A 14,435-nucleotide genomic window follows, 5' to 3' on the forward strand; every position below is an offset into this window, starting at 1 on the left:
AGCTGAGAGTAATGTAAGTATGTACAGAGGGTTGCTTTTCAAAGCAGATCAGAACGAAACGGAGCGGAAAGAAGGAAACGGAGCGGAAAGAAGGAAACGGAGCGGAAAGAAGGAAACGGAAAGAAGGAAACGGAGCGGAAAGAAGGACTTTGCTGACGTCAGCAAGGTCGAGTGATGAGGGAGGGTATTTGGGAATGTGACAACCTCGCCCAGGCCCCCATGATTTATCAAGAAAATCTATTATAATATTTAGATGCGGAGGTGGGAGACGTTACTTCCTATCAAGTTTTGAATATTCAATATTAATGTTTAGCCAGAGTACCAAGGTATGAAGCTAGGGTAGCATATTATATAAGATACTAATACTATTATTATACCTGATATCAGCTGCAGACAGTTCAGATCATTCCTTGTAATTTACTTCTTAAATAATCTCTAGATTACTTTATGTTTTGCAATCTACAAAAAAAGTGAATGAAAAATGTTATATTTTGTGGAAAGTAGAGTAAATGGCATCACATCTAAGCGTGTCGTGATCAAAGAAAAAACGCAGTGAGAAATAATGAGGTTTAACAGAGCAGTCTTTAGGACCAATATGCTGTACACTTAGAGGTCGGGTAGTGTGTTATTAATTTGCTCACTCTCCTACTCCTACAGCAGTGTGTTATACTCCGCATAACACCTTACATTCTGCTCTCATTAATCAAAATGTTTAGTTCATTTGATCATTGCGAAAAGCAGGCTATAAAAGCAGGCAAGGAGTATAAGAATTTTCAGCTGATAGACACAGCTAGTCCTTAATGAGCAAAAAATGCTAATTGGTAGTACTACTGCACTTCATTATTACTTTTGAAACGTTTAAAGGTTGGTTTAAAGTTCACTGGAGTGCATAGAATGAGTGGAGCAGCACGGTATCTTACTAATAATACAAATTACCGTATATTCCTTTTAGATTACGACATGTTCTGAATTATCTTTCAGTTTGTATTTCAATTTGGTGCTGCGTGGAATTGTGATCTCAAATTCCATTAAATTGGATATCAATGATATACTATAATAAAACTATATTTAATTATCTGTTTTGAAAGGTCCAGGCAGTTGCCTAAGAAATAGGTTTTTTTCTATATAACTTTTGTACATAAACCAATTAAAGTTCAATTTGTATTTAAACCTAATTTAGTGCACTAAATGATCCCGTTTTCTGATGACGTCGAAAATAATTTACATTACTGTAGTAAATACTACAGTAATCACCTTACTGCAATGTTTCAGTCTCAAGCATAAGTTATATACGATTCTCCCATCATGCCAAAAATACAGCGGCAAGGTAATATACAACTAGCAACGAGAATAGTGAGATGTATTACCTTATGAGACAATACAAGAAAATATTTACTAAGTAGAAATAAATAATAATAAAAATATTTAAGTAGAAATGTCGTTCAGTGGTGTTATTTCATGCCAGCTATCAGCCCAAGTTCTTGCTGCACAGCTTGTTAAATAAGAGTAAGACATTGAAGCTGGAATATTCAACGCACCCCAAACCTTACACGAATAAGCTTTAACAAACCCGATTACATTGTAAATATCGATATAAAGTATACCGAGAGAATAAACCGAAATACGCAATGAACTGAAACTCTTCATCTCTGAAAGTTTCACCTCGACAGTCGACTGTAACGGTAAGTACAAGTTAGATTAGTCGAGTGGTAAAACATGGTGAGATGGAATTTGCAGAGATGGAATTTGCAGAGTACAAAGAGTGTTATTGGGCTGCAACATCGAGTATATATTATAAGGCTGAACAATATACACATACAATGTTGTGCACAGCTTGTACATGGCAATGTAGCTAGTACAGGGCAATGTATTATAAGCGAATGCTCTGTGCTCTTACCCTCGGGACCCGGAGAGGAGATCATGTAGCCCTGGTTCTCCTTCTCTTTAGCCCTCTTGATCCGAGCCACATGTATAGCGGCCACGGCAGCCATGTCTTCTAGTTGCAAACACCACCTCCCCACTTAGTGGTGCTTTAAGGGCCCTTTAGTCTCTACAATAAGGGAGCTCCTTGTCTCCCTGGCTGATGGACCTGATACAAGAGCGACCTATTTAGCTGGGCAGTGAGCGGGCCGGCCCCTCATTCTAAATCTGCTGAACAGAGGCTACTGTGTTATCCTACACTTTCAAAATAAATACACCACTACAGAACTGAAATATCAAGAAACGGACTAAATTGCAGTATCAAGGTCCTTGATCTTCTGGTCATCGTTACTATGGTTACGCACAAGGAAGATAAGCCTTTTAAGGTGTTTCGCAGAGATATGAATTAGCGAATTAGTGAGTTACTGATGCGACACTCAAAGGTAACGTGTCAAACGTAATTAGATCACGTTTTTGTCGTCTGTTCAAGATAAGAGTTGTAAATAGGAATGGAAACACTTCCTAAGTGCCGGCATTAACGATGACCAGTAGTCCAACATTGATGGCTTTAGTACAGTAAAGATTTTTAATAACAGTATCGGATAGCCGAGGAAGGGAAAGTGCCAAGAAGCGGTCTTAACACCGAAGGGTAAGCGGCAATGGATAAAAAGGTGTGCCGTGTCTCATGTGCAGGGTGTGAGATTATCTCGTCCCATTACGTGTGTGGGCCCGTGCAAGAAAGCGGGGTGTACTGACTAGGATACAAGATACAAGGGCAGGTCTCTCCCACAAGTTGGGATGGCCTGAGGTGCTTATCTCCTTTTCAGTAACACTAAGCCACTCTGTGCCGAGGCACTATACTAGCTGTAGGGGGGGTCGGCCGGTTGGTGTAGCTCGGGAGGGACCTGAACTTGTATCTTGTACTGACTAGGAGATATCAACAAAACTGCGGGCAACCAAGAGTAAACTGTTATGTGACTCAAGAGAGTGCAGAGTATAAAGACTACAACTACAAAAGGTACTATATATGCTGTGTAATCGTAAGATAAGAGCACAACTACAAAAGATGTAAGCAGTGTGTTGACCAGATAAGAGCACAAAGGTGAGCTTGTGTACCTCTAGTGTACAGTGTGTTGACCAGATAAGAGCACAAAGGTGAGCTTGTGTACCTCTAGTGTACAGTGTGTTGACCAGATAAGAGCACAAAGGTGAGCTTGTGTACCTCTAGTGTCAGTGGCGTAACGTTACTTTGTGCCGCCCCCCTGCTAATTGAAATTTGCCGCCCCTATCCGGAGCCGGCTCGCTTCGCTCGCCGAGATTTGTCCGTCGCGTGAAGTTACAGTGTAGTGTGTATTGTGTAATCAGTAATGTTTACCAACACGACGTCTAAGAAAACAAAGAAAATTAAATTTTGACCAAGACGCGCGCGTGTTAAACCCACGAAATATTAAAATCGAGCCGCGCATAGGCAGCAAAAATATACCATTATATCGACCTCTATTAATTTTGTGCGCGTTCGCGTTGGATAAAATTTATTCACGTGGTCTGCTGCTTGTCTTGTGATTGGAGGAAATTGCATGTCAGTCGATGATATCAATGCGAGACACCGATACACGACGCACGTGTAGTTATCAGAATGCTAATCGTTTGTTATCTTGGTTTTACCGTATGGCGTGTGCCCTAGAATGTACTTTACTACGTCTTGCGTCTACCGTCTGGCGAGTGGCGTCTACGTTGTTGATTGTTGATTGTTGATAATTGATTGTTGATTGTAATTGTGTAAACTGTAGACTTGTTGTCACTTGTGACTTCTGAAATCTGAGTTCTGACTGCTCACTGCTGACTGCTGAGTGCAGAAACTAAGCCGTTATCTGATAAGTTCCATGCCTATGAGCTATCAGTTGACAGTAAACAGTTATCATTTATCGTTATCTGCTATCACTTAAAAGTTATCAATCTTAATCTTGAATCTTAAGTTTTAATTTAAGTAAATTGTTGATCAATTCTATATTAAGTATTTCAACAGCTCATTTAGATCTCTTATTATTAACGGTATAGTAAAGTGTAAACGGTTTTTAATCTTAATTCTAATAGATCAATAATCAATTCAATTGACTCCATTGTTAACCTGCAGTGTGCAGATTGCCACGACTAACTGCTATGACTAGTTTTTAGTAATGAATTGCAATATTGTGAACTCGACCGTCGACGTTCAATTTTGTTGATTGATCATTGATCATTGATCGGAATTGCCTAAGGTCAGCGGTGCTTTCGCCTTTCAGCTTTGCGCTGGCCGGTTCACGAGTCACAGTATTAATGATGTTTTTGTATGACGTTTGTTGATAAGTTAGGTCTTAGCCCTTAGGATTTAATCCCTTAGGGCTGATTTGCATTTTGCATAGAATCTTACTGTCGCATGGATATTGTCAGAGTCCGCCGTCCGGTCAAATGGGAAACTGGAAGGACTGCAAGCGCTACCGTATTCTTGGTCACGTACCCACTTGGGCCACCCGACTTTCGTCTTTCAACGTGAACTTCGTAAGTTAATATTAGTTATAACGTTTATTCCTGTACTGATGTGCAATATCCTACCCAGTACCCCTACTGAAGCATGTGTTAAAGTTAGCTTTAATGTAGTTGACTCATCACTTGACATAGATTTTTAAAGCATGTTGCATGACTGTTGTCCACCAATTTAATCTACATGTGTCATATGCGTACATTTTTGTTATAGTCTGTGATTTTCCGCGATAGCCAACATTCAGTCACTCATCACTCATGTGATATGTCCATTGTCCTACCGCCCGAGAGCCACTTTTTTTAGGTTTGAAAATTAGCAATACTATTATTATTATTATTAACATGATAATAAGCTGCAGGCTGCTCACTACTCATCATCATGTATACAATATATCTAATTCGACAATCAATCGCATTGCAATTTGTAATTGACGACGACCGACCTCTTGATTGATTATTTTTTCACAACAGTTAACATGAAGCGAACTAAAGAATCTGGGGCAGCGTACAGAAACAAGAAGAAGAAGAAGGAGGAGTTTATGAAGTCCTATCCCAAGATAACAAGCTTCACCGCAACTGCAGGACCAGCGTTCCCTACTGCCGCAGAAGCCCGAGTAGCAGCACAAGACGTGTATTGGCGGGAGGAGAGCCGTCCCGATCCAGTCGAGGAACCAGATGAAGAGTTGGAGTTTCCCCTATTTGAATCGGACGACGAAACAGGTAAGAAAATTACTGGAGGAACCCCAAAATAATAGGTCTTTACTAATTTACTGAAATAGTGACATGATTCTCTAAAACTCCTGTTAGTGCAAGAAAGTACATATAATTGACTTGTTATCATAACTCATAACTAATTACTAACAAATAGTAGTACGGATTACGGAGTATGATACGATAATCAGTCTATTATCTCGTCGTGAATGGTGTGATCTTAGATATTACATCATAGATTGACTGCCACATCCTTAAATTTCTTTTCACAGAAACATCTTCATTTTTGGCTTGCTTTTTACAGTTGATCATGAAATCTGCGCCAGGTGAAGGAAGCAACGAAGTCGATGCTGTAGTGGAAGCTGCAGCTGCTCTATCACTGGAGGTGAACTGGCCGAGCGACAAGGAGCTGTTCAAAGACAGACAATGTCTCAGCATCGCTGACAAGCGGGCGATACTGCAACACGGACCTTGTCAACCCTCAACGTTGTCGAACTACTATGTTAGTAAGCAACAGAATGGACTCGAACTGCGAAGAAAATGGCTCTGCTATTCACCACTAGGCAAATATGCCTACTGCGAGACATGCTGGCTGTTCGGGGATAAAGCCAAATCACCGTGGGCAGACAAGATTCTTCCCAGTAAGAAGTATGGCATCTCCAAGAAGATGAAGACACATGAGACGTCCGAGAGCCACGCAGAGGCGCATAAAAATCGACTGCACTTCATCAAAAGCCCAGTCGATCTTCAAGAGCTGAAGATCATCGAGGAGAACGAAAAAAAGTGGACTCTGGTCGTCGAGCGGGTTATTGCCATCATAATAGCTGCTGCCTCTATGAACATTGGATTACGTGGACACAGAGAGGTTGTGGGGGATGGAGTTTGTGAGGGATCCAACTTCCTAGAGTTGGTCAAACTGCTTGCCCAGTTTGACGGTCTCCTGAAGCAAGTGATCGCCACGCCCAAGGGGAAGACTAAATATCTGAGCCCTGCGATCCAAAACGAGCTGATCTCCCTTATCGCCGAGGAAATGCGGATCTCCTTGGTATCGGATATCCTAAAGAGCCCCTACTTTTCGATTATCCTTGATTCGACAGTTGATCTGGGAAAGGTTCGTTCCATCTTTTGGTCAAATACATTTTGATTTCAAATTTGTTTATGTAATATGATTATGTCTGTACAGTGGACAATGGTAAAGAAAAATACCGTTACACCTTCCCTTTTCACTATGTTGTACATTTATTTCTTCCATCGGATGTGTATTAGAATCTAGAAGCTATTTTATTGACATATTTCCCTCACAGGTAGACCAATTAAGTTTGGTGGTGCGCTGGGTTTCCGTTCGAGACTCTCAAGTACAGGTGCATGAGACCTTTCTCGGATTCATCGCAATGTCATCTGGAAAAGCAGAGGCTATTGCTAATCTCGCTATTGAAGAACTCCAGAAGCTGGGAATCACGCTGGACAAACTTAGAGGACAGGGATTTGACGGAGCCAGTGTTATGTCGGGAGTTTATGGGGGAGTACAGACGATACTGAAGAACAGAACCACGAACCCTGTTCCCTTTGTGCACTGTTCGACCCACAATCTGTGTTTGGTGATAAAAGATGTTGTGGCTGCTACCAACCACACCAGTGATTTCTTCGACTGTCTGGGCCAGGTTTTTACGTTTGTTGGATCGAGCTCATTACGCTGGGAGGAGCTGAAGATGAACTCTCCGGGCTTAGACCTAAAAAAACTTTGCCCAACGAGGTGGTCGTCTCGTCATGAAAGCGTTCGGGCCATCAAGAATCGGCAGCCAGATATCATCAGACTTCTGACGAAGCTATCACTCACCAACTGCCGAACATCTGCGGGACTTTTGAGTAGAGTTAGAACTTTCGAGTTCACCATTACTCTGGTGTTTTGGGAGAAGCTGCTCTCCAAGGCACAGACTATTACTAACATGCTCCAGGCTAAAAACCTGGACATTGGAGTTGTGCCAGCTGCTCTCAGCAGCTTTACAAGATTTCTCCGAAATCTAGAGGGAAATTGGGATACTCTCATCGTAGAAGCTCAGCAGCAAGCCATCTATGCTGGGGCCGAGCAGTCATTCCAGCTCACCATGGCCCGGAACCTCTACAGATATTCTGGTCAACTTCGTGGCCAGAACTTACCAGAACCATCGAAGAAGGATTTGTTCAAGGTACAGATATTTCTTCCCACACTGAAGACATGTCGGGAACAAATCCTTCTTCGATTTGAGGGACACAACTCGATAGTGAGCAAATTCGCGTGTTTGCAGCCCAAACACATACTGACGAAGAGTTGCACGGACCTCCGAACTGCTGCGAATGAGTTGGTAAAGATCTACCACAAGGACTTGCAGCCATCATTGGCAGACGAGTTAATTGACCTGAAGGAAGATTACGGGAGTGAGCTAAGGACCGAAGATGTGACAAGTCCTCTCCAGTTGGTCAACTTTATCTTCGAGAGAGACCTTCCGCTGTTGTGTCCGCAGTTGGTAGCAGCCTTGATGCTTTTCATAGCTATACCAGTCACTGTTGCATCGGCGGAACGGTCCTTCTCGAAGTTAAAGTTGATAAAAACTTATCTAAGGTCGACTATGTCACAATCTAGACTTAAGGATTTAGCTCTCATCTCAATTGAGAACAGTGAGGTTGACAAACTTGATCGCTCGAAGCTGGTACAGAAATTTGCCAGTGCAAAAGCAGGGCGCATCAAGCGTTTCCACTGAACATTTATTTATTTTTTTGTATTTTGTAAATTGTTGTAATTGGGTTGACTTGATCTGTGATCATGATGTTTATTTTACTTAACATAATTTATAAGTGTATCTTGAAACGGTTGTTTCTATTTGTCCTACTACGATAACTAACATGGCCAGAGCCCAGGAGCCGGATTTAAAATTATTGAAAAGTCACAAACTGCAAACCTCGAAGGTTAGAGTTCACACAATTACCGTCGTATAAACTTTAGTCACACCGCGCATCATTAGAAATTGGCCTCCGCGCTAAAGTATTAACAATGAAAGTGTAGTATCGTTATCACTTTTTGCGCAACTTTCAGCGCGTGGTTAAGTTGCGCTATAAATTCGTGTAGAATTTTGGAGTAGTAGACACGTTCAACTAATTTCTTTACTTTTTTACTTCGGTATGAAGAGTCACGGGTCATCACCGGCTACAGGGGGCGGCAAAATTGTGTAATGGGGCGGAAAAATGCCGCCCCCCTAAGGTGCCGCCCCCCTGCTAGCAGGGTTAGCAGGGGCGGTCGTTACGCCACTGTCTAGTGTACAGTGTGTTGACCAGATAAGAGCACAAAGGTGAGCTTGTGTACCTCTAGTGTACAGTGTGTTGACCAGATAAGAGCACAAAGGTGAGCTTGTGTACCTCTAGTGTACAGTGTGTTGACCAGATAAGAGCACAAAGGTGAGCTTGTGTACCTCTAGTGTACAGTGTGTTGACCAGATAAGAGCACAAAGGTGAGCTTGTGTACCTCTAGTGTACAGTGTGTTGACCAGATAAGAGCACAAAGGTGAGCTTGTGTACCTCTAGTGTACAGTGTGTTGACCAGATAAGAGCACAAAGGTGAGCTTGTGTACCTCTAGTGTACAGTGTGTTGACCAGATAAGAGCACAAAGGTGAGCTTGTGTACCTCTAGTGTACAGTGTGTTGACCAGATAAGAGCACAAAGGTGAGCTTGTGTACCTCTAGTGTACAAGCGAGGGTATTAGGAGTGGGTATTAGGAGTGTTTCGTGAGCTAAGTGGCATAGGGAGCGTGTGTATTGTACTGCTGCACTACGTTACTTACTAACCCCACATCCTACCAACAGAGACCACTTAGCGTACTTAGTACTCACGTGACATAACATTGGGCACGTGTCCAGAACACGTGGGCAGAACTCGTGGGCTGGTCCTGCACAGAGGGGCCGGGGACTCTGTCACTATAATCTACTGATCACTACCATTATTCTAGTACACCGGAAATAATCTAGGACCTGTTTTACAAGTGCAACTAACTAACATCCCCTTCAACGCAGAGAACACGGCAACGCAACTGTAACCGAAACATAAACTGTGGCTAGGCTATTTTATAATCCAGCTGCAGAATAGTCATTGGGAGTGTTACCTGGCAACAAGTCTACACTGGATAGGAATTAGCCGCCCTCTACACTGCAATACACATCTGTAATAGGCAGGAATATATCAATATTAATGCTCCTATCTACCTCCGCAAAGTTATTTCGGTGATTAACATTGCTTCTGTCTGGCTCATGTTCACTCCGACGTCTGGAGGTACTTAATTATACCGCACTGAAGATCTTAATGTCCGAATATTAATCTTTCAGATCGACATGGACTCCAAACTGAGACTATCACAAAAACGCAACGTATCTAAGTGACCTGTATTAGTAAGGATTTAATTATTGTAGTATAGTACTTAAAACAGACTGATCCTTATCCCGCCCGACACACAACCGTTCTTTGTACAACCTTATTACGACCTTATAATAGCATATATAACCAAGAAACTTTCATTTTGATTCGAGAGGCAAATCAATACACATGTTTAAGTTTTTGAGCACTTGAATTTATTCTTCTTATGAAGTTGAGAGAACCTTTCACAATTCGAATAAATATATAATAAGTTTATGAATTAGGAGCAAACTGTCTATACATAGAAGATAATAAGGCATATTACTGATTTATTTCTTTTAACGCCAAGCCCAAATTAAATAATAACAGGGACAGGGATGGCGGGATGCCAAGAAGTATTTTATGTAATCTTAGTTATTGCATTATGTTGTTCAATATTTTGTATTTACGTAAAATTGAATAGTAACTTTGTAATAACATTATTAACGTTACAATAACGTCATTCAATCATTTGGTGAAATATTGACGCTATAGATATTATTACATAGATATAATTATATTTGTAACAACGCAGTGTAGGCGGGATCACCAGATTTCCAAAACATTTAGATTTAATGATCGATCACACACAGGGGTGCCCCTTTTCACACACAAGTCAATACTCTAGTAGCACAAGTCAAGAGAGCTGGTAAAGAAACCCAACATGTCCGATAAACACAGAGCAGAAATATCCAAAGAAAAGCTGCCACCTTTCACCACAGAACGAAAACGTTTTCACATTGTAGGAAAAGAGCGAGCGAGGCATGACAATTAAATTATAGGCTATGTCCAATGCATAGAGACATAAATGAGGAGCAAATGCAAGACATAGTTTAATTGCTTCATTACCAATACATCATATTCACACACCACACAGCACGTACCACAATATTTCGTTACTCAGTTAAAAACATAAGAGATCATGTTTGTTGAAGACTCGCTAAAAAGAAAGGAGGGGTCGATACCGCGACCTTAAGGCACCCCATGGTCGGCACATGGTCACGTGGTATAGTGAGGAATATTACTGGCGGTGGTTTAATGCTGTTAACCTATTATAACAGTTTGCCATTTATTCCATTTTATATTTCATACGTTGTGCCTGCCCTACAAAGCACGGCCACGTGCGGTTTTGTCTAAAACAAGCTTAGAAATAATCTGAAAGTGTGATCACAGCCAGTTCACAAACAGAAACTAAAGTACTTCTGAAAATTACAAAATTGGCAGAAAAATTGAACTAACTGGGTCAAATGTACGAAAAAAGAAAAAAACAATAGTTTCAACAGATACGATGAAACTGTCTTGCATAAATTTTCTTTACTCGTTCAACTTATTGTATATTACCATGATGAGAACGTGCGGAGTTAGCAAATATAAATGTACAGAGACGACTAAGTCAGAAGGACAGTTGGTATTATTTCAGCTAGGACAAGAAATTTAATTAGTGCAACCAAACAACGTGTGTCATTGTCTGAACAGGGTAAACTGGCTGAAGACAGGCAGGCCCAGACATGGTAGTGTTTATAAAGGAGCAGCAACTCGTACTGTGTGGCTAATATCTAGCCACTAGAACTACGCTCCGAACTTTAGCGTCAGTATTTTCAGACTGTGAAAATAACACTAAAGCAGCGACAAAATATTCTGTAGTTGCAGTGCTGTTTGTGTCTACTACGCAAGGTCTGATGTACAACACTGGTGTGTCTTATGTAGTCACTTTTATTAGTCTAGTTGTTGTTGAGACACCGAGACGCCACTTACGTTAAAATAATCATAGGACGATAAACATCTCTTACATATGCAATAGTGAACAGAATCGTGTGACATTCTATCTTTGCTCGGCTTTCTAGTCTATTTTACAATTCTATAAATATAATTCATGAAGTGACACCCTTATGATATCTACATAAAACAGTGCAGTATATGCAGCTACTATATAACAGGTCAATTGATAGAAAAACAGCGACCCCTCTTCAAATGCCACAGAAACCCCTCTTCAAATTCCACAGAAACCCCTCTTCAAATGCCACAGAAACCCCTCTTCAAATGCCACAGAAACCCTTCTTCAAATGCCACAAAACCCCTCTTCAAATGCCACAAAACCCTCCTCAAAAGATAATAGAAGGTTTCAGACTTCAGAGTGATATTCGCAGAGACCACTAAATAGTAAAAAAAGTGGCTGCGGTGCAAGACTGGAAAATTAGAGAACTATTAGAGTACTAGGGAATATTAGAGGATTAGGGAAAAGGATTGCTGGACGCTTATTCACTTTCACAATAAGACAAACGACACGTCAACAAGACAATTGTGAGCAGCGGAACACACAAACGCTGTACACGGCGAGCAATGGACGACAATAATATTATGATGCTATGTAAACTTTACGTTAATTAATTTCACTGGATTGCAATGAGAAACAAAGCTGGAAAATAGCTTTCATTGTGCTTCTGTAAATTTATCATAATAATCCTATTCCTTTGCTAAAGTTATAAACGGCAACTACACTTAAGGTTCTAATTTTCACTGTAAACTGGTAAAATGATTTAGCGTAGGAGACCACGTCACAACTCATGGGAAATGTCATTAAAGTTTTGTAGTTGACTGAGATTGTCCGTATTGAGCCTTGTCTAGGATGCATTACTCGTAACACGACTAAGAGGACAAGGTAACAGTAATGTAATAACGACAACGTGTTCCTTAGTGTACCTGTACAGGTGGACTTCACATGCGTTATTCATTATTATATTCGCTATTACACACACTGTTCTATAGATAATTTCTCTCTCTCTCTCTCTCTCTCTCTCTCTCTCTCTGTAGATAATGCTATAAAGTATCTCCATTAGTCTCATACATAAATCAGGAGGTTTACTTTTATATTAGTGCAGATTTTCTATAGCAGGATATCACTACGTTATAGTTTAAATATTATATGATATATTAAATAATATATCATATAATATGTTATGAGGCAGTAAAACTAGCGGGTTGCGATGAAGAACAGTATGTTACTAGGTTTAATATGTAACGGTAGATTCGATTAACGGCAGGTAAGTATAAAGAGGAAGTTTTGGCAGGAAATTATTTATGGTGATAACGTTAGTGGGATATCCTGTCTACCGAGCACAGGTAAACATTGTAATAACTTGTTAGATATTGCTTATATCTACATTACTCCTACTTAGCGCGGTAGTTAACCGCTGAACCGAGACAATAGGTAGGTAGGTTCATTCCCACACTTTACCGCACTTTACCGCAAAGTGGCGGTATTATCCCAAACCCACTGCACAGCCCGACCTGCTATTGGTTATCAGTCAGTAGACACGGGCTGGGTTGGTTTACAGCAGCTACCGGTTCAGTGCGTTCAGTCTTCAGATCGTAGCAGACTATTTATTAGAGCTAGTAGTATCTATGAGCGGAAAAGGTCGGCTGTAATTAACAATTAGCATATATGTGTGTGTTCACTAGATACCTTACTTTACATTGCAATTAACTATTCAAACTATTAGCTTGCTGATTTACCAAAACAATTCTTTAGCGATAACCAGGTGTAGCTAGTCCACACCCTGGCTCCATGATATGAACAATTTATTTCAATGCTCGAATACATAATTTACTTGATAACGGCAAAATTTGTTTTTTGCTAACAGAAACTAACAGAACATGAACGAAATATTATTGACATATTGAATGAACAACTAAATTGGACACACAGTGAAAATGACAGTTTTTGAGTGAAACAAAAAACAGGAGGGCCTTCAGTAGCGGTCACAATTTTACTTAATTCAAAACATTTCTATAATTAAACCCCTCAAGAAATAAGCAAATATAAGGTATATAAATGCAGTATAAATGCAGTATAAATGCAGTATAGTAATGCAGTATAGTAATGCAGTATATGAGAAAATGAAGGGAGGCTTTGTATAAGCGACGGAGATACAAAGTGAGACTACACTAACGGACCGGCCTAACAAGCACTAACAAAACGAGCAGATATTCGTCGTTAAACACTGTTAACTTGACACTGCACGCCTGCTGACCAGTGTTAATACCGCACTCTTCCTGGACACTGAGCATTTACAGCTCAACATCTCGCTCGAGGATATTTCTATACAAGACCAGTAATGCCTAGGAACAGGTGTTAAACGAAAAGTTCAGGTTATTAAATCATGTTTCAACCCGTCACGAGGTAGCAGGCCACCAACGCTGTGACCCCTCGCTGCCTGTTTGACTCCATTAGCAACACAGTCTAATATGAGACATCATATCACAATGCAGTGACAAGCTATTCTTCCAGAAAAATGTACACGTGACCTTTATACCACAGAAGGGGCAGCTTTTGTGGGTGCTGTAAGATGCAGCCACTGCATTGGGAATCTTAATAGAAATCAAGAAAGTAAACTTTTAACTCAGTTCATTTTCTTATCGATATTTTTTCATTTGTTAACACAAAATGAAAAATGCGCGCTGGTATATTTCTGCGGAATCACAATTCGAATATATCGCCTGCATGAACAGGCCCTATCGAATCTTATCAACTGATGGGTGATATCATTACCAATACCATGCACATGACGGTTAGCTTCTGTTTAAAGTATTTAAGTAGAAAACCTTATTTCTAACATTTGTCAGTGTCTTAGCAGACCAATCCCCCTTCTCAGCTTCTTTCATGGTACACTTAACTACTACTACTACTACTTCTACTACTTCTACTACTTCTACTACTGCTACTATTACTACTATTACTACTATTACTACTACTGCTACTGCTGCTGCTGCTGCTGCTGCTACTACTACTACTACTACTACTACTACTGCTACTACTACTACTACTACTACTACTACTACTACTACTACTACTACTACTACTACTACT

The 14,435-nt window shown here is 40.5% G+C and overlaps 1 protein-coding gene across 6 annotated transcripts in view; it reads right to left on the reverse strand.

Moving 5' to 3' along the window:
• The window catches only part of LOC134824143 (potassium voltage-gated channel subfamily A member 10-like), a 59,955-nt gene that overhangs the window by 6,423 nt on the left and 39,097 nt on the right, over positions 1-14,435 (reverse strand). Inside the window, exon 1 of one of the 6 annotated variants that reach the window (XM_063835879.1) lies at positions 1,898-2,275. The exons of 4 other annotated variants lie outside the window; for them this stretch is intronic. In XM_063835879.1, the coding sequence (XP_063691949.1) occupies positions 1,898-1,991 (94 nt within the window). In that variant the 5' untranslated portion in view covers positions 1,992-2,275. Of the gene's footprint in view, positions 1-1,897; positions 2,276-14,435 lie in introns of those variants that run through there. One more of the 6 variants, XM_063835881.1, reaches the window with a different exon arrangement.

The sequence above is a fragment of the Bolinopsis microptera genome, chromosome 12 (genome assembly GCF_026151205.1).
Source record: "Bolinopsis microptera isolate Bmic1 chromosome 12, MBARI_Bmic_1.0, whole genome shotgun sequence".
NCBI classification, from domain to species: domain Eukaryota; kingdom Metazoa; phylum Ctenophora; class Tentaculata; order Lobata; family Bolinopsidae; genus Bolinopsis; species Bolinopsis microptera.